General features: G+C 35.6%; 1 protein-coding gene across 12 annotated transcripts in view; it reads left to right on the top strand.

The window, feature by feature from the left end:
- Positions 1-23238, top strand: part of LOC117972799 (transcription factor 4-like) — a 175617-nt gene that overhangs the window by 72851 nt on the left and 79528 nt on the right. For all 12 annotated transcript variants that reach the window (XM_059024479.1, XM_059024459.1, XM_059024482.1 and 9 more), the window contains one exon: positions 11534-11595. In XM_059024479.1, coding sequence (XP_058880462.1) covers positions 11534-11595 — 62 coding nt within the window. The remainder of the gene's footprint in view (positions 1-11533; positions 11596-23238) is intronic.

Here is a 23238-nt window from a genome sequence, read left to right as displayed (position 1 = left end):
AGTGTAGGCTACTTCAAATATATACATTTCCTGAAAAAGTGGGAAATGAGATACACAGAATGTAATATGACCTATAAATGTTGTTATACTTATAAACACGACAAGACCCTTGCAATTAATTAAGCTTCCCCAAACACAGGGAATGTATATATTTGGGTGTTCCCAATTTAAACACCCCACCGCACCCCAAAAAAACAACTCATATTTCCACATTTTCTTGCTGCTTAATCTTCTCATGTTGTTGTGATGTATGTTCAGTGTTGCCATGTACTCCATAGACTTACTGTAGCTTTTAACTTGTCCACCTTCTCTGTCAAATACATGTTTTTTTTTTGCATAGCTACGGTCCTGTGGGGAGAAGAAATGCATATCATTATGAATTATCAACTTAAGGCCGCTACCCAATAGTAGCAATACATTTTTTCATCAGGTGACAAGATATTTTTGCAGCGACATGACCATACACACCTGAAGTGACACAGATGCGATGCGACACATTTTAAAACTGACAGATCTATTAAAATTACTATTGACCAAATTATGATCAATACTGGTACATATTTGGCAACGTGATGTGGAAATTGAGTGTCTTCCCTGACATTTCAACATATTTCAACATATATGGCAATAAGTCTTACATACCAGGCGTATCCAGTTCCTTCTAAATGGAATCTAATATATTATCTTTCATCTCTGTTTTTATAATTGTGAGGATCTTTGGCATAAAACAATGGGTATTTTTCCATGGCAAGTATTATTTTTGCATATCATTTTGGATACTGCTTCACCCTGTTGAACCACGTTCATTGAAGCTGTTCTCTGATTGCTCAATTCCTTAGTTGTCGCATAACAAAATTGCAAAAATAGGATTCAATCTTATTTATTTCATGTTGCTACGGTGTTGTCGTTTCACTGTGGTGTGAGAGATACTTAGCAAAAGTATAGGTTCTAGTAATTTTTGTCGCGTGGAATATCAGTTTTATAACTATTTATTTAAAAGTAAAAAGAAAAACCTTTTGAATTTGAGTTGTATTATATTGGACTTTTTTTTAATATTAAGTGAGCAATATGGAACTTCTTAAAACGGAAAGAAAATATATATGTACTGTATGATATAAAGTAAAGATCACACACCAACTTTAATGAAGCATCAAGGTCTCCAACCTTTACCTTCATAACAGAAGTAAATATTTAAAATAAACAAAACATGCTATGATTTTTATAATGATTTTAAACACAGTAAATATGCCACACTACATGCTGTGTGCATGATGCATTGTTATGTAGATAACTGGTTAATGGTGTACAGATCAGTACAGAATCTTGGATTTCTGTGTTTTAGTAATCATTGATGATGTTTTAGGGGGATTTTTGCATGTTTTTTTAAAATAGACATAATACTTTTTTTTTTTTCATTTGTTTAGGTTTTAGTGTTTACAAAAATGTGTGTAAAGCTTTGTGAAGCTCTTCAGCAGACATTGTATTTCAGGTATTGTGAAAACATCCCAAATCCTTGCAACAAAAGGACCACACGCAAACGCAAAAATCTCGAGAATGTTCAGTAACAATTTTACATTTTATTTTTTTAAATATACATTTCAGATCTCCTCTTAAGGGTGATTTTGTAGAAGAAAATGAATATACAAACAAAACAAAATCCAGACCAGTATTCCATGCAGTAAAAAAAAAAGATTTCAGCTATAATGCTATCCTTATGCCTCTTTTAGTAGTTTTAGCCATGGGGCTTGGCAGTGCCACCATTGTCATTGTGCCAAAAAAATATCCGCAGCGCCTGCCGCATTCTAGTAACAGAGGGTTGTCTAAAACAGAAATGCATCGAATGCGGCGGCTTTCTTTTGCTTTAATGATTAAAGCCAAATCTACCGGGGGGAAAAGGGTTTTCGGGTTTTATTTTGGCTTTCAAAACACATCATATTTAAAGTTTGTCACTATCGATTCCTTCAATTATACCAAAATAATTCAAATAGGACTACACAGCATGCATTCAGGAAGGGTATGTCTCATCTGTTTGGTATTTGTAGTTTAGGGCAGTTGTTTTGTTTTTAACTACATATCTAATATCTGACATTAAATTTGTCTTTAATTCTTGTTTTGACTATTTAAATTAAGATTTCATCACTGTTTTGCATTTGGTTCTTGTTTAGAATTTCTTAAAGTGCCCCTCTAAAAAACAAACTAAAAAAACAGGTAATACTGTATTGCATATATCTAAAAAACATCATATTTTAAAGGTCTACATTTATTAGACAAAAACAATGGAATTCTTATTTTTATGTGTTAAAAATGTCAGATCAATTCAAGAAGGATTGAAGTGACTCTTGGTTTGCAGCACATGTTTAAAATGAATGGTAGCTTTGCATTTATTTCTTTATTTTTATTTATTTAATCTTTATATTTACATGTTGAGGAATCAGCAAGTTTGCCAGCAATTTTCATTTGCTGTATTTACTGTGACCACCAGATACAGTAGCTTAATTTATAATGAACAATGCACCTAATATGATGTTTTTTTGTTAAAAAAATCTATAAAATTCTAGCTCCCAGTGGCTACAGTGTCCCTTTAGTACCTTTTAGACTTTGCCAGGGTTCTGGAAGGGTGCCCATTGATGTCATGGAAACACTTGAATTACTAAGAATGATTCATGTCTATGCTGTTCTTCCATCCTCCCCCACACAAAACAGGAATAGATTTTTTTTTAACCCTTACTATTGAAATAAAACAGTTTTACGAGAGATACCTGGTCGAGAAGGTGGAAATACAAAATGATAAAATACAATATTAGCACCAATATTGCATGTTTAAAAGTCTCAACAATTCAATGCCTTTATCAGCTGAAGACGGAGCACTTATCAACTGTATGCAGCCATTTTTTTGCTTTGTTTTTTTTTTCTCAACTTTAAATTAGATATTTAAAGTGTTTTCCATGAGAGATTTGAAAACAAAGCATAAAAACTCCTATTACCAGTTTCTGCTTAACCTTAAGAACTTATGAAATTGAAATCCAGGTATGTAAATACTGCTCAGGGTCATTAAGAAGCTGTTAACTAAAATTGCTTAAATAGACCAAAGTTTCACCTTTAGAAAGGAAAATACAATAATTCTGAATGTAATTTACATAACCCTCTGAAGAGTAGATAAACTGAAGTTTATACACAAATCAGGCACAACAACTTTTTTTGTAATTAAGGTTTCTGACCCCTCAGCCCAAATATACCGTTTCTGCTTTTATGGTTATTGTGTGCAGCAGTGCAGAGCTGCCATTACATAGGGAGTTTGTTTCCATGCTGTATTTTCTCAAGGGTTACATCCCCACAGCCTAATCATAACTTGAATGAATGCTAAAACACACTTCATCTTCACTGTGGCTTAAAGCATTTTTACAGTTCGGTACCAAGTGGCAAGGAGACAAAAAAGGAATGATTAAAACGATGAATCTGCATGTATGTTGCAGCCAACCCTAAAGTCTTCCAGTACTAAAAAATAACCCGTTTCCAGTATTAAACCCCTTTAAAATTAAGATCTATTGAAAATGTATTGCAAGTCATTCCTAATTGTAAATACTTGTCTTTTACATATAACTAAATATACTTTATTCTTCTTATTATTATTATCTGTTTATTTAGCAGACGCCTTTATACAAGGCGACTTACAGAGACTAGGGTGTGTGAACTATGCATCAGCTGCTGAGTCACTTACAATTACGTCTCACCCGAAAGACGGAGCAGAAGGAGGTTAAGTGACTTGCTCAGGGTCACACAATGAGTCAGTGGCTGAGGGGGGATTTGAACCGGGGACCTCCTGGTTACAAGCCCTTTTCTTTAACCACTGGACCACACACCCTCCACTTTATGGGCAATAATTAACTTAAACTATATTGACTCATAGAAGGACAATATTATAAAAATTGTGTGACTAAGGCAACATTCAACAAAACTCCGTTGTACCCAATATGTGTGAATTCAGCTCAAATAAGATATTTATGTGCAAGACCCCAAGTAAAAGGGTTTAGCACAATATCTGTCTAAGTATGTATGACTTTTAGGGACACTAAATATTACCCATGTCAGGCATCCTTTTAAAATTTCATTGAAAGAGAATTTGGTTTATATTTTTAAATAGGAAACAGACCAATTTTAAATTATGTTCAACAAATGAAATGCCACAAAAGAAATATGATGCACATACAGTTGGCAGTACTGGTATATAATTAGGGCTTCTGTTTTTTCAATTTTTATTAATTTCATTTTTCGGTGCTTATTTTTTTTTTTTTAGCTATTTTCGATTTGTATGTATATTTTTCAAGGTTTTTGCTTTTTATATAATGGTCACAGGCCCATTCTTCTGGGGTTTTTGTGTGTGTAGGCTTTTACATTTATCACAATTTGCAAATCTGTTTTAAAATCTCCCTATCTAACTAATATAGCTTTAAATCCTGTGAACAAGCCTCTGTTTCTTATTGTAATCTCGTTTTAAATCAGCAGTTTCTTAGGCAGAAAAGGGACTGCTGTTTGCAGCAGTAATGAGCAATAAAATAGAATCTGAGAATTTGATATTATTGAATTGCTACTGTGTAATGTAATAACTATACTTTTTGTGTAGAAACGAAATTACAAACACAATAAGATCATTAATTCACAAAAAAATGTTTTGAAAGTAAAAGATTCCACTCAGAATATCATCGTGAGTCTCTGCATTCACTTTCAATATGATATTAGATAAAAATTGCCAAAGTGAAAATAAAAAACAGAGATCTTCCCCGTAGCTTTGACGTTGGAAGTTATTTACAGTATTTCCATACTCTCAGTTTAAGGACTTAAATATGTCACCTTAAGATTGTATATTTTTTGTTGCGACTTTGTTATGTACAATATAATAAATGAGAATGGTGAGTTTTTTTTCCCCCCATCACTTTACAACACCATTTCCACATTTTGTTTTATATGAAGTTTTTAAAGTAAATTTCAGTTTCCGTTTGCTTGTTCAGCTACAAAAAGGCACAAGTAAACCTCATGTTGTTACTTTATGAAGACGTATCTATGGCCACTGTTTACTGTGAAGAAACGACAATGGCAAGGAATGAAAAAAAAGAAAAATAAATAAAATGCAGTGTCAACATTATATACTATTTATTTCGGGAATAAACAAAACAACGTTTAACTTGAACTGCAATTTGGCATCCTTTGTTTTGTAGTTACCGTATTTGCTCGAGTATAAGTCGAGAAATTTAACCCCAAAACACAATCCTGTAGTTGGGGGGGTCGACTAATACACGACCTTGTCAGCAAACCTTTAATGTCGGCAAAAGTCATGGCCGGTGTGTGGTTACTACAATCCCCGTCTGTACGTAGCAGGGTTTAAGATCAAGGGGAGCCCTGTGTGCGAGGCAGATTCACATAGTACTTAGCCACGCACCTGCAGGTCTACTGGGAGGGACTGCTGCTTGTTTGTTATTTTTCTTTATCAATAGTTTGTATTAGTGCTTGAGAAGAAAGAAAGTTTGGTTAAGCTCAGATTAACTTAGTTCAGAGAGAACAGACTTGTTCTGTTTCACCTATCTTTCCCTTGTGGATTACAAACTAATGAAGAATGAAGATTTCATTTGGATGCTAAAACTCAGAAGATCTCATTGCTACACTTCTCTCAAATGGGTGAGATAAACGCAGATTAATAATTTTTTTTCTTGCTGGACGGCTAACTTGGATATTATTTTTTTAAATGCGCATATTTTTTGCTACTGAGCTTGTAGCCCACGTGTTGTATTTTTTTGTTTTTGTTGTACTGGATGATTGCTTTAAACAAACGGAACATTGCAACCTTACGGTCAATTAATTTATGTGGGATGACGTTTAAATGTACGCTCTCCAGTTAATATTATTCATTCTGAATGAATTGTTTGTTGTGGTTGTTGCATTGAATTGTGCGTGCTTGCCTGTGCAAGTGCTGCATTTGTTTTTTTTTTTTTTTTTGGTTTGTTTTTGCAAGCTTGATTTCATGTCCTTATTGGAGTGCAAATAGTTTTTTTCTTGTGTTAAGCAAATAGTGCAAGTTATTAGTTTTTTTCGCTGTCAATCAATCCTTCTGTACTTAAATATTTTAGATATTCTTATATTTGGCACAGTAACTAGTTCTAATTTCTGGGAACGTATATAGTTGGCTGTAGGCTATGGGCTGATTGTTACAGCGTGACCCTGCAGCAGAGTGCTTCTGTGGAAACAGTGCACCTCCACTGACATTGTTGTGGGCAAATCCTTGTTGCCCTCGTTGCCAGAGAAAATGCTTCTAATTTCTCTCAAATTAAAACGCAAACATCTCAAGATTCTGTAACATTGTCAATATATATAAAAATTATCCCAGGTTTGTTTACATCCAGAGCTGTCACGTAAAACACAGACACAGTTTCACTGAATTACAGCCAGACCACACCACCTCCCATTCCATTGAAATGCATACTTCTGTGTTGGCTAGGAAGGAAGTGGGGGTGGGGCTTGTATATTAAAATAATACTATTATAGGCTATACCAAAAAATGTACTGTGTTGTAATACGCATCAAAATGACCCGTATAGCGTTTCTAGGTAGACGTGCTTATAAAATTGTTATTTTTGCAAATCTGCCACTCAAATGCCGTCAGGATATCTAAATACATATATTTAGGAAAACTAACACCTGAAGGGCACTCTAACAACAGTTTTGATTTCAGGTGTTAATTTTTGTTTTCTGTTTCACTAAACTTACCATCTGTTTCAATAACCAATGAAAAAAAAAAAAAAAAAAAAAAATAATGTATACCCGAATCTCGCCCTCACAATGTTAGGCTCGACTTTTACACAAGGTCGTCTTACTCGAGTGAATACGGTAATTCACTGGGGTAAAGTAAGTCCTACACAACTTATTCTTTACTCCTGGGATATTTTTCTATTTTAATGTGTTACATATTGTAAGGTCTTGCTGTAAAGGCACACACACACAGGGGCCATGGTCACACCCCCTGTCCCTGCTGCTATGCTGTGTGTCTGCCTGCGTTCAGAGCAATATAATGGCTTTTATTACTTTTTGAAAAACAATCAAATATCCGAATGAGTATTTAAATTGAGCGAATATCCGAACATAAAAATCCCATGTTCGACCCTGCACCAATATAGTATAATATTTTATAATAATGTGATATCTTATAACAATTGTAAGTCACCCTGGATAAGGTCATCAGCTAAGAAATAAATAATAATAATAATAATAATAATAATAATTATAATAATAATAATAATAATAATAATGTAAATAACCCTTGTTTGCAACACTATTCCATTTAATCATTTTACAGTGTTGTTTTTAGTTAAACTGCTAGAAACTATTCCTTTTTTCGAAGTGTCTAAAATTTAAAAAGTAGCAATTGACAGAGCGTAAAATCAAGTTATACATACCACATCACATCTGTATTAACCTAACTGTATTTTATTTTACCTTATCAAGTACCCAAACAAGTTCAAAAACATGTCTTTGCTTTACTGATCATTTCTTTCCAAAACCATACTTGGAAAATAGTTCCAGCTGCATTGGCTTTTACAAATGTGTTGTATTAATTCAAATTTAGAAGTATTGAACAGTATTTAAAGTAAATTTAAAAGCATTAAACAGTGCTGCTTGCATCAATTAAAAAAGAAAAAAAAACAATAAACTAAACCGTGCACTATTTAATAACCAGTAAACAAAACATTTTAGTATTGCATACGATGCAGTACAATTGCATTCAGTTTCCAGCTGTACAAATACATTCATTTTGTTTTGTTAATCAGAACCATAACTATACACATACTTTACAAGTATACCACTGTGTTGCAATGACATGTAGAACAAGTTACATTATGTATTAAAATCATTCAAAGTACTCCATTCAAACAAAATGTTTTCTACATCGGGCCACTAACACTTTTCTCCTCTATCAGCTTGTTTTTCTTTGGCCGTTTTAAGTTTGTCTTTGTTTCGTCTTCAGTCACGTACTGTTTTTTCAGCATTGCGATTTAACATGTATTTCGGCAAATTCAACAATGCGCAATTTCAAACCTATTGAGTGGCATTTTTGTTTGTTGCCTGACTGTCCTACTTTTATCCAGTCTCAGTCACCTGCATTATTATAGCATTACAGTTACGACGAACAGAAGACTTGATAAGTTTACTCGGCTTTCTAATAGGGGTGCACCAATAAAGATTTCTTGGCCGATACCGTTAGCCGATGGTTATCTATCCATATCGGCCGATACTGATAGGATGCCGATAATAATAGATAGTGCAGTTAAGCTATTGTAAACTATTAGAACAAGGCATAGGGCCTATATTTAAACTGTTTAATTATAAATGTTAAGAAATGAACAGCTATTGTTTACTTGTTGCATTTACTTCAGAAAATGAATACAAGGAATAACGTAGTATTATATTGTGTGCTTGGCAGCAATGTATGCATTTGTTTTACAACAGTCACACAAAAATAATTTTTTGCATTTGTACTAGTAAAAACACTTATGTAGAAAAAAAGTATATAATGTGACATTAACTTTTATAGACACTTGCTGTGAAACATTGCGTATTATAACTTGTACCTATACTGTATAGTAGAAAAGAAATGTAGCATACACATTGTCAGCTACAACAACGTTTGTTAAATTCTTAAGCATACACTGCTTAAATGTCGCACAACTTAAATTGTTCGCTCAATCAAATAAATAAATAAATAAATAAATAAATAAATAAATAAAAAGTCATAAAAATATTAAATTTCCAGTTACAAAATTCAGTCAAACTTGAATTTGTTACTTAACAAAAGACGGCACAGTAATCAATTTCTGCTTCAAAATGGTAGGTAAACACACATTACAAAAGGCCATTTTGAAGTACATTGTGTAGTAATAGTAATAATAATAATAATAATAATAATAATAATAATAATAATGTAACGACCCGGCAGTCTGCGCTAACTAAGAGGACTTGTTTTGCTGTTGGACGCGGAAGAGTGTTGATCAGCACAGGCAGGTGAACACTACGGTCTTAAATATTCAAAGAAGAGAGTTTTTTTTTTTTTTTTTTTAAAACATCAGAAAAATATTCTACTCACAGTTCATCGTTGGATTTAATGTAGCATCAAGTCTGTTCTGCTGGACACAAATCGGCTATCCTATTGTTGTCTTCAGATATAAAAATAAATAAATAAATAAATAAATAAATAAATAAATAAATAAATAAGTAAATAAAAAATACAAACTCCATTCTTTTGAGCACTGGAAAAATTACTGTCTCAGTGTTTTTACGTCATTAGTATAGTAAACGCGTGCTTGACCAAACATTAAATTCTGAAATTCAAGCATGAATATCGGTGTACATTATCGGCTAATATAACAAACTGCTGATCGCTGATTTATGTTTTTTTTTTCCTTATCGGTGCCTTGCCGATAGGGTACCAATTATCGGTGCACCTCTACTTTCTAACCAATAGCTGTTTGGTACGGATCCTAGGGGCGGGTTCAGTCTGAATGTTGACAAATCAGTGGTTTGGGAGGGTGGGAATAAGGAAATTCATAGACTGACAGCTATTGTGTTAACAGTGAAGCAGTATAGCTGTGACGTTTTCATATTCCGAAAATTGATAACTTTAACCTATTTTTTTCTCCATGAACGCACGTGCCTGGGTCGAGAGGAGGTCAGTCAAGAGTCTGAAAGCTTGCGTTTAACATTCAAAATGACTGAGGTTATTGAGAGTAACAAATTAAAACTTTTAATTACAACAGTGGTTTTGTGTTTCTACCTAGCAACATGAACTGAATGTCGTAGATCCTGAAAAAATAAATCAGGTTTTCACAGTTATGTTTTTGTGAGCCATAATAACTGTGGCTGTACTAATCCCACTGTGGCACTGGTACAGTAGTTTAATATTACACACACCAACGCATACGTCGCACCAGTGTATTAGTCGCTCTACCCTTTTGAGGGCCTCACAAAAATGCCTAGAAAATAGACTTGTAGGTCCTTAGAAATTCTGGCTTGAGATTGATTAAAACTTTATATACTTCACATAACCAAAAATAGATCCAACTATTGCACCTGTGACACTGTTTATGGTAAATGTTTTTTTTTTTAACAAACTCCCTCAAGTTGCGTCATCGCGCTGAACGTCCTTCCTCTCTTCACACAACAAAGCAAATCGGCGGACAACAGTAAATGAATTACAAAATATACTCAAAACAAATATGCTGCAAACCCTAAAAGTGTCATACAAAACTTCGCTTTCAGTGTTTTCTGACTTCCTAAAATTCAAACAAATCCAACTCGATGTAAATAAATACGACCTTCACAAACTGAACAGACTCCTCGGAGAATTCTATGTTGCAGTGAGAAAGTCAGACAGTTCTAAGCCAAAAAAACCTTTAATAACTATGCGCTATGGACTTAAAAAACATGACTTTCTTGACTGATTCATAAAAGAAATATGGAGTGCAGACATCGCCTCATAGTGGGAAACTAAAGAGCCCTCGGGAAGAACTGTAGTTACCTCAGCCTGCGGCTCCGGGCATTATAATCCCCTGTTGGTGACTTGTAGTTCTTCCCTCAATTGCCATAGTTTCCCACTATACGCTTTGAAACCCAATTATTAAAAGTCTGCTATACCTGGCTTTTTCTATGATAGATTGAGATTTCAATTTTAAATCTAAGAATGTGCTGAGGGGAAAGAAACATTTGTGCATTCCATAGTATTTGGCAACAAATTCCTTTTTTGAGGATCCCTACAGAAAAAAGTATATCAAATTGAACAATGCTTTAGTTGCTTGCATACCCAGAACTGTTTTCCAATCTATAACCTAGGCAACATAGTGGGCAATGAAAGCATTATTTATGTTTTGCATTGCTGTTTAATCCCTAATAATACCCCTTATTTCTGAATCGCTTTCCTGAGTCCAGCCAACCGATAAATGGATAGAATATATAACATAACGCAAGCATGTCAGGACTGCCCAGTCCCTGACCACATTCCGGCGCCTCCTTAAGACTCACCTCTTCAAAGAGCACCTGTAGAACTCCTCTGTTTGTATCCTGGGACACTATCACCCTTCATGTAAATGTGCTTTATTTTGCTCTTATCAGCCCCTATTTTACTGCATTTAATCCTGTACTTCAGAATACTGTAATCTGCCAAGTTTTTAACCTGTAGTACTTTGTATTTACTCACATCCTGATGTAACTATCACTATTAAATCATATCCTGATGTAACTATCACTATTACCTGCTGTATTATTGAATTGTGGTTTGTCAAACTTGTACTTTACTTGAACAAAAGTTATTGTATTTCTTGCTCTTATTGTATTACTTGTATTGTAACGCTTGAAATGTTTTTGCTTACGATTGTAAGTCGCCCTGGATAAGGGCGTCTGCTAAGAAATAAATAATAATAATAATAACATACAATGCATTCAGTTGTACTGCAAAGTAATTTTCTCCTGGTCTCACAATTAATTTTTTTGTTTCCAGGTAAAACGGAGAGAGGAACGTACTCTTACGGAAGAGAGTCAAACTTACAGGGGTGCCATCAGGTGAGCTAAACATAAATCCACATGCTGCTTACTCTCAGCTAACTAGTACATGCTTGTGGCTGTCTGTGGTCAGCAACAACACTGCCACAGTCTATATTCCAAGTGTGCAATGTGAGAATGATTGATTGATTTGTGTTAAAACTATATGTACCTGACAAACTTTAGTCTCACTTTTATAAATATAGTTTCCTGCTTGTCAGTTTTCATTGTTATGCATTTTCTAAGGTGCTCTATGCTCTGTTGCTGCAGGGCTATATATTGTATTGTTGTTAATTGGCGAGTGTTAATCCTATTCTTAAATGGCCCATCAGCAGATGATTCCAGGATTCTGTCGGCCAAAGGTTCTTGTCAATTATGAAAAATGATCACCATTTTGAATGAATCTCTTTTGACAGCCGAGACGATTAACCATTTTATGGGTGCTGAATGCATATGATCATAAGTTTTTTAATAAAGGTTACATTTTAGAAATAAATAGGTATTGTTTAGAAATTTGAAGTAGCAATACTTGAGTGGATCACCTCTGCTCACTTGTAACGCACCAATGTTTTTCTTAATGATAATGATAGCGGTCCTCAGTCTTTGTGGGTCAGAATCATAGCAGTCCCTGTTATTGTTCCACCAGGGTCATTTGGAATGCAGCTCTTTGCTGGTCATGTTATTTCTGTGTTTTGTTCGGCTGTTTGCTCTTTGTCCAGACTTGACACCCATTGCATTTATTATATATACTGTACCATTGTTTCATACCTCCTGTCTCCTGACTTTTCTACACTTGGCCCACAGTTTAAAGACTACTTGTGGGGTAGGGAGCATATGGTTTTTCTAAGCTTTTAAAAGTACACTGGGAGTTACAAACGGGACAGCTGGATTGCCCCTAACTGGGATTATTTGGGGTGAAAAGTGTGATGCTAATTACCTTTGGTAGACTAGAGCTTTGACAACCCCTCAATATTATGATTTATACTTGCCAGTCTCTAAAAAGTTATGTGGTATTTTCTTACCTGATATTTATAGTCATATTCAACTGATTCATTCTGATTATAAAGCAAAAACAATTCTGCAGAAACAGTACCAAAAAAAAAGAACATTATTGGAGAAGGCATGACTCCAGTTAAAATACCTGCCTCGTCTTTATGTGGAAAGGGACAAAGAACTTTCAAGCTGAGAAAATTGGTCAGTGAGAGGTATGTCACGTGCTGCATGCCCTCACACCAAGTGGGCTGACCTCCCGCACTTACAACAATACGTCTTCCTGGTGGCCTGCCTCCTAGCTTCCGTTTAAACCAGCAACAGCCTGTCAGAATCCTTGGAGATTTCTATTCCTCGCAGCTCAGGAGCTATACTTACAGGGGCTGCAATCTGAGGTCTGGACTGTTCTATCTGCCTGACATGAGAAGATCCCAGAGTAGAGGGGTGTGAATCACTTCTCTCAATGAGGCAGATATGGAAGTAAAACTGCCTTCTGTAGAAAGTCATCATGGACCAGTGGTGCAAAGGAACCCCTTGTCATTGTGGAACTAAATGTTCAGCTTCAACTCTTAGGAACCCTTCTGATAAAGGGAAAACCAGATCACTTGCTGTAGTCGCAAACACCAAACATTCAGCCCCTTATAGGTCAGTTACCCTTATAGCTTTCTTCTTGCTATCAGCTTGAGAGCACTAGCTGTCTGGTGTTAGTGTTATCAAAGCTACAGTGTGTTTGTGTATAAGAGGGGTATTCATTACAAAGACGATAGTAAACTCTTCCCCAGTATTAGTACCAAAGAACCTGAAGACAAAGATACAAGTGTGAAAAACATTTGCTCCTTTACAATTGAACCAGTTGCCCATCACTGCTGTTTAGTTACTCGAAACAAACTTTAAAAAAAAAAAAAAAAAACATAGAAATATCAAATACCCATCTGTTAGCTTCATTCAGCTTCTTTTTAAGAATGGAGATTTTTTCTGTATTTCTGCTTAGAGTGGTTTACCACCAAAGTAATTTTCTCCTGAGGAGAATGCACAAATTACTGTTTTTATTTCTGACCTTTCATTCCCTAGCCATATGTCCTTGGACGAGTTTTAGAACCTGATCTGTTACCATCACAACCTTTCTCTTATTCATACAGATTCTGAATGCTGTCTTTTCAGTTGAGATGTGATGGAGAAGACTGGGTTTATACCTCTAAAACATTCAGACAACTAGAGATCATGGTGGCATTTGGATTTTGGGCCACAGTAGCACGTTTGTTACTTGTGACAATATGTTGCACATGTCTCCTGGCTCAAGACAAGATTGCCACTGGAGTTAGAACATAAGAAAAAAGTTTGAGAATGAGAAAAGGCCATTCAGCCCATCAAGGCTCATCCTATGTTAGCACACCATTTTCCCCTACTGGGGAATTAATTTAAAAGCATAGAATCTTGTCTTTTTTTAATTTAGTAATCGGCAATTGTTTTTATCATTTTCTCCCCAATTTGGAATAGCCCATTAATTTTAGGCTCAGCTCACTGCTACCACCCCCGCGCTGACTTGGGTGCGGTGAAGACGAACACACGCTATCCTCCGAAGCGTGTTCCGTCAGCCGACCGTTTCTTTTACACACTGCAGGCCCACATGCAGCTACCTCAGAGCTACAGGGTCTGAGGACAACACAGCTCTTGGCAGCTTACAGGCAAGCCCACAGGCGCCCGGCCAGATCACGGGGGTCGCTGGTGCGTGGTGAGCCAAGGACACCCTGGCCTACCTAAGCCCCCCCCCCCCCCCCCCCGGGAGGTCCCATCACTCGGGAGCCCCGTCTTTTTTTGTTTTTTTATATAAATGTTCCCAGTGTTTTACATCCTACTACCTCACTTTTAACTATACTATATGATTTAAAAGATTTCAATCAAGTCCCCTCTTCCCCTTCTTTTTTCTAGGATGATGAGATTTAATTATTTTAACCTGTCATCATCATTCATTTCATTAAGGCCAGGGATCAGCCTAGGTGTGCTTTATGATAGTGGTTTTCTGCAAGTGTTGCCATTCCATGAGAACCATGGAGACAGTCTTGGTTGACGTGCTGATCAGTACTGCCACTGCACGTGCTGATCAGTACTGCCACTTTAATGCTCCTTGTGAAGTTGCAGAGATCAGACGTGTCGCATTTAGATATCCAAGCTACATTTTCTTTACACCTGTCTTATAATACAATTTTAAGGTTAGGGTTTAGGTTAGTTTTATGATTTCCACATTTCAAGTCTTAAACAAAAAACATTTTAACATTTTTTTTCTTGCTTTTCACAATTATCAGAATCGACATGTGATTATTGTAAGAATAATGTTAAACAGGGAGCATTGTGTGGCACCAAGAATACATTGACTGGTAAAGATATTCTGCTTTCACCACTGGACTTAAGCCCAGGGTGGAGAGTGCCTCAAAGTTAGTTACTGTGTGATGGCAGTTCTAGGCTGCATCACAAAACCATCATTGCAACTGACACTAATTGGAACATAATGGGTCAATCTTCACTTGGGGGAACCCAAGGGATGGGGAGCAATGGGAGAGAAAGTTAGCTTAGAGCTGCAGAGGGACTTTATTAATCATTTACCCTGCATTAGGGCTGTAAATCTATTTTTAATAGAGTCAATGTCTAAACCTTTTGTGTGAACAGTCATTTACCAAAAATTACTCATATTATTTATAGTTGAGTTTATATTTTTACATTTGCATTAATCTTTACATACATTTTCACATATGTTATTATAATACAGTGGTGAAAAATATAACAAGATGATGTATACAAATTTTTAGTTAAATATCACCTATGTTTACTCGACTCTAAAAACCCATATTTTAGACACCAATCAAAAAATACCAATAAATACCAAATAAATAGTTTATTGGTCATAATCTACAATAAAAACTACGTAGCTCCTTGCTGTTGTGACTGTTACTATTACATGTTTTTAGGCAATTGTAGTGCTACCTAAACATGCTTTTTGGTGGTACTTTAAAACTACAATTTTAGTTTACTTCAGTTTTTTTGTAAACAGTTACTATTTTAAGTGGTGTCTCTTTTTGTAGGTTGTTTTCAATAGGCATATGGAAAGGGTGAAATTGAAATTCATTGTCAGGTTGAAGGCAGGAATTCAGAACTCCTGTATTGTCAGCCCCCGACCTCTACCTGACTTTGATGGAGCTCCGTTTTCACCTTTACAGCACTATCCTCGTGCAAGGTAATGAGTCCCAAGCACAGCAAGGGAAAGAAAACCACACAGCAAATAGCACTGGAACTGTCCACCATAAATATACAGAACAGCAGGAGTTGCCAGATAGACCTAATCCTAAGAAAGTGAATGCTGCCAAAATAAGGAATTATACACAGGCGTAGTGCAGTGCCGCCTGTGAGTTTCGGACAGCTGATGGCTTTCAAACTGCTGCAGCGTTTTGGGACATGTTTATGCCCCCACAGTAATAGTTGCCTTATTGTTTGAAGATTTGTATTTAAACAACAACAACAAATACATTGAGTAAAATAATTCCCATTTTAAATAAAACTCTCACTTATTTATATTTATTCAAAGTTTGCATTAAGTGGTCAAGCTTAATCAAATTCCTCAAATGACCATGTTGCTTATAGAAAATGGCTTCCCACAAAAGGCACCTTCCTTCACATCAGTGTTAAAAATTGACTTGATTATGCAAATGTTACTGGTATATACCATTAAAAAATATGGCTACCGCATATGTTAAACTGGTTTGAATTAAGTATTGATGGGCACTTTAGTTTGGGTTACATTTGAGTTTTTTGGATTGCATGAGGAGAATATAAATGTCAGTACACAATGATTTATTGTTCATTTTTGTTACTGAATTGTTTTTGGCTGAGCGTCAAGGCCAGCAGACTACCAGCAGAAAACTGTAGAGAACAGCATGCGTGAGCAAGAAAAATAAAGAGAATTCAGTAGAAAAATATTCACAAAGCAAGCAAATATGTCCATTCCCGTGCTGAAAAACATATTTTACTTAGCAGTTTATATATGTCTCTCTCACTATTCAGACTAAATAACATATATATTTCACTAGGATTCATTTATTTTTCTGTTATTTACTTTATTCTGCCATGACTGTTTAATACTATAGTACGATAAGATACAAGTATAACATGTATATGAGAACCGAAATAGCCCATTTTATTTCTTCGTTTATGACATATTTTCACACAAAAGCATTCCTTTGCTGTAACTGGTCTTAACTAGTCCTTTTTTTGTCCCTCGTTCATTAAGGAGATTCTTTGTAGTCTGTTTCCTGTTTTTTATATATTTTTAATGACTCTCAGAAAGAAAACACAAACTCTCTCACACACATACATACATACTGTATATATTCTTACAGTACAAACTGCAATAAATCTTTCCACTCTTTTGTCGCACTTTGAGAACACCACCTCCACTCCTCTATTTTGTCGCTGAGATGACCTCTTTGGGGATGTGGGATTATTCTCAAGGCAATCTGCCTTACCATTCTACATCAGGCTTGGAAAGTTTGAGCCCCATTTTTCACTTTTCAGTAACACATTTTGGTTGGCACATGCCTGGCATCCTTTCCCCCCTCTCTCACTGGCAACACATTCACATTGATCACACATTCTGCTCAGTTTTGGAAGGGCTGCCTTTTATGCATTTGTTTTCTTAATTTACTTCTGACAAGGATAGCATTGGATAACACCTGTTAGTGATCCTTAAAGGTGCGATTTGAAACAATTAAAAACTATAAAAAACAAAATGGTGCCTTCAACAGCACTACATGATTTGTGGTCATTTGCTAGCGTTCAACCCTAAGCAATGGTTTTCTTTTTCTTTAAGATTTAAGAATTATTCATTAAAAGGTGAATAAATAATACAAACAACTGAGCAGAAAAAATAGTAAAATATGAAGGAGTCATATTCATAAAGCATTAACATGAAGGTGAATGTATAGGGCTCTATGCACTTACTGAAATGTAAATTTGTTTTATGAATGTGGAACTAAAGGTTTTTTTACTTTTTTAATATAAGTAATCTAATTACTAATAACTGCTCTATTGACATTGAGCTAAAACATTTTAGTTTTTTGTTTTCTAGTTACGGAGCCTCAAACAATTTTGCCTTAGTAGACTGACTTAATCCAGAAATAAAGTCCTCTGCCCTGGAATATGTCTTCTGTGAAAGAAGAGAACTGCACATGCTACAGAGTGCATCTCGCCTAATTTATCTGGACAGGAATCAACATTCTAGAAATTTACAGCCATTCTGCTGTGGCGGAAACATCTTTGGAATGTGATTGTGAGTGTTCAGGGTAGGAGGCTTGAGCAGCCAGCCTCTCAGTGCGTCGTCCCTAGTGTAAAGTCTGAAGTTCCTGTGGTGGTTCACTGCTTTGTATCTGATTACTGGGAAGGGTCAAGGCAAAGGGCACTCTGCTGAGAAGGGGAATGCTGACAACATCCTGCCTCGTAGCAGAGCGTAGTGGTGATTGTACTTGGAGAAGCCTTTGTTTTCATTGGCCACCACTCCTGGCCAATGGGGTTTTGGAAGGATGTGCAGGCCCACTTGCCCCTTGCATCCTGCCTTGTCGAATATAGCTTGGCAGGACTCGCAAAAAGGAAACAGAAAGCTCTCCCCATAGACAAGCCCTTCACTTAGCAGGTCTTTCTAAACTTGTTATGTCATCCGTCAGGTGCATTGGTTTGGTTTATTTTTTCACAATGCTGATAGACATGCAGTATGTTTCTTCTGTACTCTAAAAGAGGTATTGGATTGATAGCACTGGAGAAAGGGTTCCTTTCTTTATATTCGTGCAGGTTTCCCTCTTTATTTTGACTTGTACATAAAAAAATTTAAATACCAGAAACCACAAATTAGTCAAGGGCCTTTATACAGGAAAATGTAGAACTTTTGCAACAGTAAATCAACAAATCACTTCATCATCGAGTAGTGTATTGAGGTAGCACTGTACAGTTCTGAAAGATAACTAAAAATGCTATGGGCTTGATTGCACAGTTTTCTTCAGAAAGGAAAAACACACAATCGAGACACATCATTTGGGCTTGAAAGTAGTATTCGAATATTAATAGGTGTTTGTTAGTTTTTTTTTTTTTTTAACTTCCAGTACCTCTGTTGCGTTGTGAGTTATGTGATTGCTGTTTTGTGATAATGTCTGTTAATTATTAATGCTGTGATCACACCTGTTTTATAGGGAACAGTTCAAGTAATCCCACTCTTAGATCCAAACAGAAGGGCCCTGTTGCTATGGAGTTGTGATGGAGATCAGCCTTCAAAGCCTTAACGAGTCCCGTTTTCAAAGGATCTGCCAGTGGGGTCTTTCTAGCTTGACTAGGTGCCAACAAATTCATAAAGCTCCACAACTAAAATTCAGCCCATAGTCTGATGGCAGTGATAACATATAAGGAGGGCAGCCCCATCTTAAAACAAATCTGTGTCAATTGACATATACTTGTATAAATGTATGTCAGTTTAAGTTCAGAGCAACACGTTTGACAGCAAGACAAAGACACTGTATAGGTTTTACATTCTAGTAAAGCTAGTGCTGATGTACAACACGTCAGCAGCATGTTGTTGACCTTCAGTCTTTTTGTGGATGTGTTTCTGGAAACTGTGTTTTTGGGCTTGCTGGCTGTTTTCTAAATCCCACTTGGTTAGAAGGAATTGCAATGGGGATGCTGAGCTTGCATCTCACTGCTGAAAAAGAGGTGGGTTGCATCCATGATTTTGCATTTCCAGATGATGTAGTACTGTCTGTTTTTAACGGTACAATAACCCAAAATTTTAAAAACCTATTTTCTTACATCATAGGTATAACAAGATTCTCACAAGTCCCTTATCACTTTACTTTCGCTTTTTGATTAAACCAATTTATCCTGCCAACTAAATGTAAATTCACTTCCTGTGCGACGGTTTTGGGTCTTATACTGGCTTGCAGTCTGTTGGGTTCACCAAGTCAAAAGACTGGGCAAACTTGTGAGACTGTTTCTGAGAGATGAGGAAGTGATTTTAAAAGCTTCTACCTATTAAAACTTGAAAAAGACAAGGCTACAAGAACACCTCATTTGCCATTGAAACAAAAGTGAAAAAAAGATTTTAAAGTTTGCAGTAAAAGGATGTAAATGATGATTAGCAATGGTCATATAAAGGACATATATAGACGTGTGAGCTCAGAACTTTTACATGGCTTGAGCTAGCTTTGACCTAAAAAATAAAAACAAGAAAAAATAATCTGGACAGGGGGGTTATTGTAATTAAAATAGGTAAAACAAGCCAAAGATTTGATATGTTTCATAAGGCATACTTCTATTTATAAACTGTGTATGCAGTTTTTTTTTATTTAATATATGTACAAGATTTGGCAGTGTAACAAGGGATTGATATTGTTAAGAGTTTTTATTTATTTATTTATTCTTGAACATGTGTGTGGTATAATGTTAATTTTCACCAGCTGCTTTCTAGTTGGAAGATCCACTGTATGTATTCCCCAAAGCCAGCTTGTAATAATTTAGACACATCTGCCATCACAAAACAAGCATATATATATATATATATATATATATATATATATATATATATATATATATATATATATATATAATATTTTTTTTTAATAATCATAATACCTGTTTAAAAAAAAAAAAAGAAAAGAAAAATTTAAGCAGTTTGTATGCCAATTAGGATGTTGTTGGCTATTTTAAAATAATGCATTGGGGTCAGACAGTTTATTAAAGCAGGCCGTTCTGGTGGTTGCAGGTCACTAGAAAGCATTCATCTCATGTAAATTAAGTACTGCGTGTTCAGTAGGTATCACATTTTCCAACGTTTATGAAACCTTGCAAGGGTGAAAATGATATATAATAGATGTGCCCATATTAACCCCTTCCTGTTCTGGAAACTACAACATCAAACATTGACTTTTGTTATATGAACATCTGTTTTCAGTTGAACAGAAAAGGGCTGTCAATAGTTGTCTTTTAAGGGCTGCTTTCTATACAGTGTTTGACAGGCCACACACTTGTCTGACGCTTCGTTGTGGGTTACACATTTGCAATTTCGCTAGTGCCTTGTCAGTGTAATTACATCAAGTTTTATAAGTATTACCTTTTTCTAAACTTGTAATGTTAACTGTACTATTTGGATCTAAACCTGGCATCAAGGTTGGATTGATGTGTCCAACGATTGCTTCCATTGGAGATGTGCTTGAGAGGTTAAATGAAGGTATGTAGCATGGCCAGTCTCCAAGCCAAAACCATCAAAGACACATCTCTGGGGCAACGGTTTAATTATGCCTCATGCCAAAGACACACACAGTCACTTCCACAACAGTCCACATCTGCCCGAATCAGATCTCCCTTGTTTGAAAGAGGGCCTGTTTAATGTAACCAAAATGTGTTCACTTCAAAGCTGACAAGTACCATTTAAGTGTTCTCTTCCCAGACACTACTGGCCAAGAGTAAATAAAATACCTGTATACTGTATCCATAAACATGCGCTTATATGTGGTGTATGGCTGTGAAGAAAACACAGTGATATACAGCAGTTAATGTAAGCTAGCTATTTTCATGCCATATATTAGGCAGATGTCCTTGTTTTAGCAGGATGATAATAATAATAATTATGCTAGTATAGTGTGTATTTAGCCAAACTTGAACCTGTTGTACTCACAAGGAAAAAACTCACTGCTGGATTTTTTTTCTTGTTTTACTGTAGTCACTTTTATAAATGATTATTGCAAGAAGCCCACATTTAGTTTTGTGAGTGTGAAACAAGTCAGACCTAATCTAACTTTGATCTTCATTTTCAAAAGAGATTGGCTGTGCCACCGTGGTGGAAGGCTTGCTGCTCATTTCATACCGAACAAAAAAAAAAAAAACAGGTTTCAGTGCATGATTTCTAGAGACAAGATTTGGAGATTTATGAATTTTGACAAGCAGTAGCACCACTGAGTGGGTCAGCAGTATTCAAAACTTGTAATACATTCATACATGTACAAGGGTTTTACACTTTAAATGAAGCATATTCAGTGCAAATGAACTGTACTCCACACCACTGACTTAATGTGTTATACATACATACATACTTACACGGGCAAGTACTCTGAAAAAGACATGAAGGTCAGTAAATGATGTTATCATTTAGGGAATGGTTGGAGGTTTGAGATAGGAAGCTTGCTTCAACCATTTGTACTTTTTCAGAGCCAGCTGTAGGTGCCACTTTTATTAATTGCCCTTTTCTGCACATCCCAAAACCCTCATGTGCTTGCCTCTTCAGGGTTTTCACATACAATTTCATAAAACTTAATAATACTAATTAAAAAAAAAAAATGTAGATAATACTGGAACATTACTTGAAATGTACTTCTATCCAGAGTTTGACAATGTTGTGCTTTAAATACCTCAATATACCAATATAAAAGAATATTGGAATGTTCTGAGTTTTAAGAGAAATTGAAATAAGGAAAAACCATGTTGGTACTAGTTATGACTTCTGACTGTTTCATATTGTAGCAGCCCACAGTACAGTACAATTACATTACTTAACCTGTTAAGAGGGGTGACGCGGTTGTACAATTACTGTGTTGCATGCTCAGTGTACATCAGTACCAGAAATTGTGGCATTTGAGCTGTTTGGTATTGATTGGGAGTTAAAAAGCTAAATGACATTTTGCATGTTTGACAGGCCTCTAGAATCAAGAACCAAGCAGCTCTTATTGGACCAAAGCTATACTGTGCCTCTGCATTTTCTTCTTTTAGTGCAGTTTATTATTTAAAAACCCATATACCAAAATGGTGTTCTTCCTCCTTGTGAATTGAGTTGGAGTATTTCTCTGAAGTAAAGCACTGCTGCTTTTCTTCAGCTTTTCTGAAAGATAATATAAGTGGACAAGCTGATACTTCACTGCATGAGAAATCCCCACTGGGAATGGTCCTTTTAAGTGCATGAACATTTCTGTTTGTGTTGAATATCACATATGTGGATCCAGTGTCCAAGTGTAATACAGAGGCCTTTATCTGACTGGTAACCGATTTCAGTACAAGACCAATATACTGTAGGCCCCTTTTGTTTCTAGCTGAAGCTTTTAAGGAGAAAGCACAAACACCAATAGCAGTAGCAATGGGAGAAAATATTAACTAATCAACTAAAATGTAAATATTACATTTTTTTTACAGATCCATTTCTAACCTCTTATTAGTAGTAGCATTTGTTCTTCCTGGTGTCTAATTCCTTCCTGTGTGGTAGGCCACATGATCAGATTGCATATAGACCATTGGATTGGAACTGAGCTACAGCTGGCAGTGATTTGTAATAGGTAGCTGCCACATTTACTTTTACTGCAGCGTTGTCTTTTGAAATACCTGTGTATTCCAAATGGATGTATACAGTCAGCACTCAGCATGTCAGTTGCGTTTTACCACCCTTGTATTAAGAATAAAATCAATCCCCATTATTTATTTATTTATTTATATATATATATATATATATATATATATATATATATATATATATATATATATATATATATATATATAATATATATATATATATGTATATATATATATGTATGTATGTATGTATGTATGTATGTAACAATTTAATGCACTTGCCCGCCACGCGTGCTTTCTGACTCCGTCACCAGT

Source organism: Acipenser ruthenus, chromosome 1 (assembly GCF_902713425.1).
Source record: "Acipenser ruthenus chromosome 1, fAciRut3.2 maternal haplotype, whole genome shotgun sequence".
NCBI lineage: Eukaryota > Metazoa > Chordata > Actinopteri > Acipenseriformes > Acipenseridae > Acipenser > Acipenser ruthenus.
Note: the sequence above shows the minus strand (reverse complement) of the source record. Positions and strands in the feature narration are given on the sequence as shown.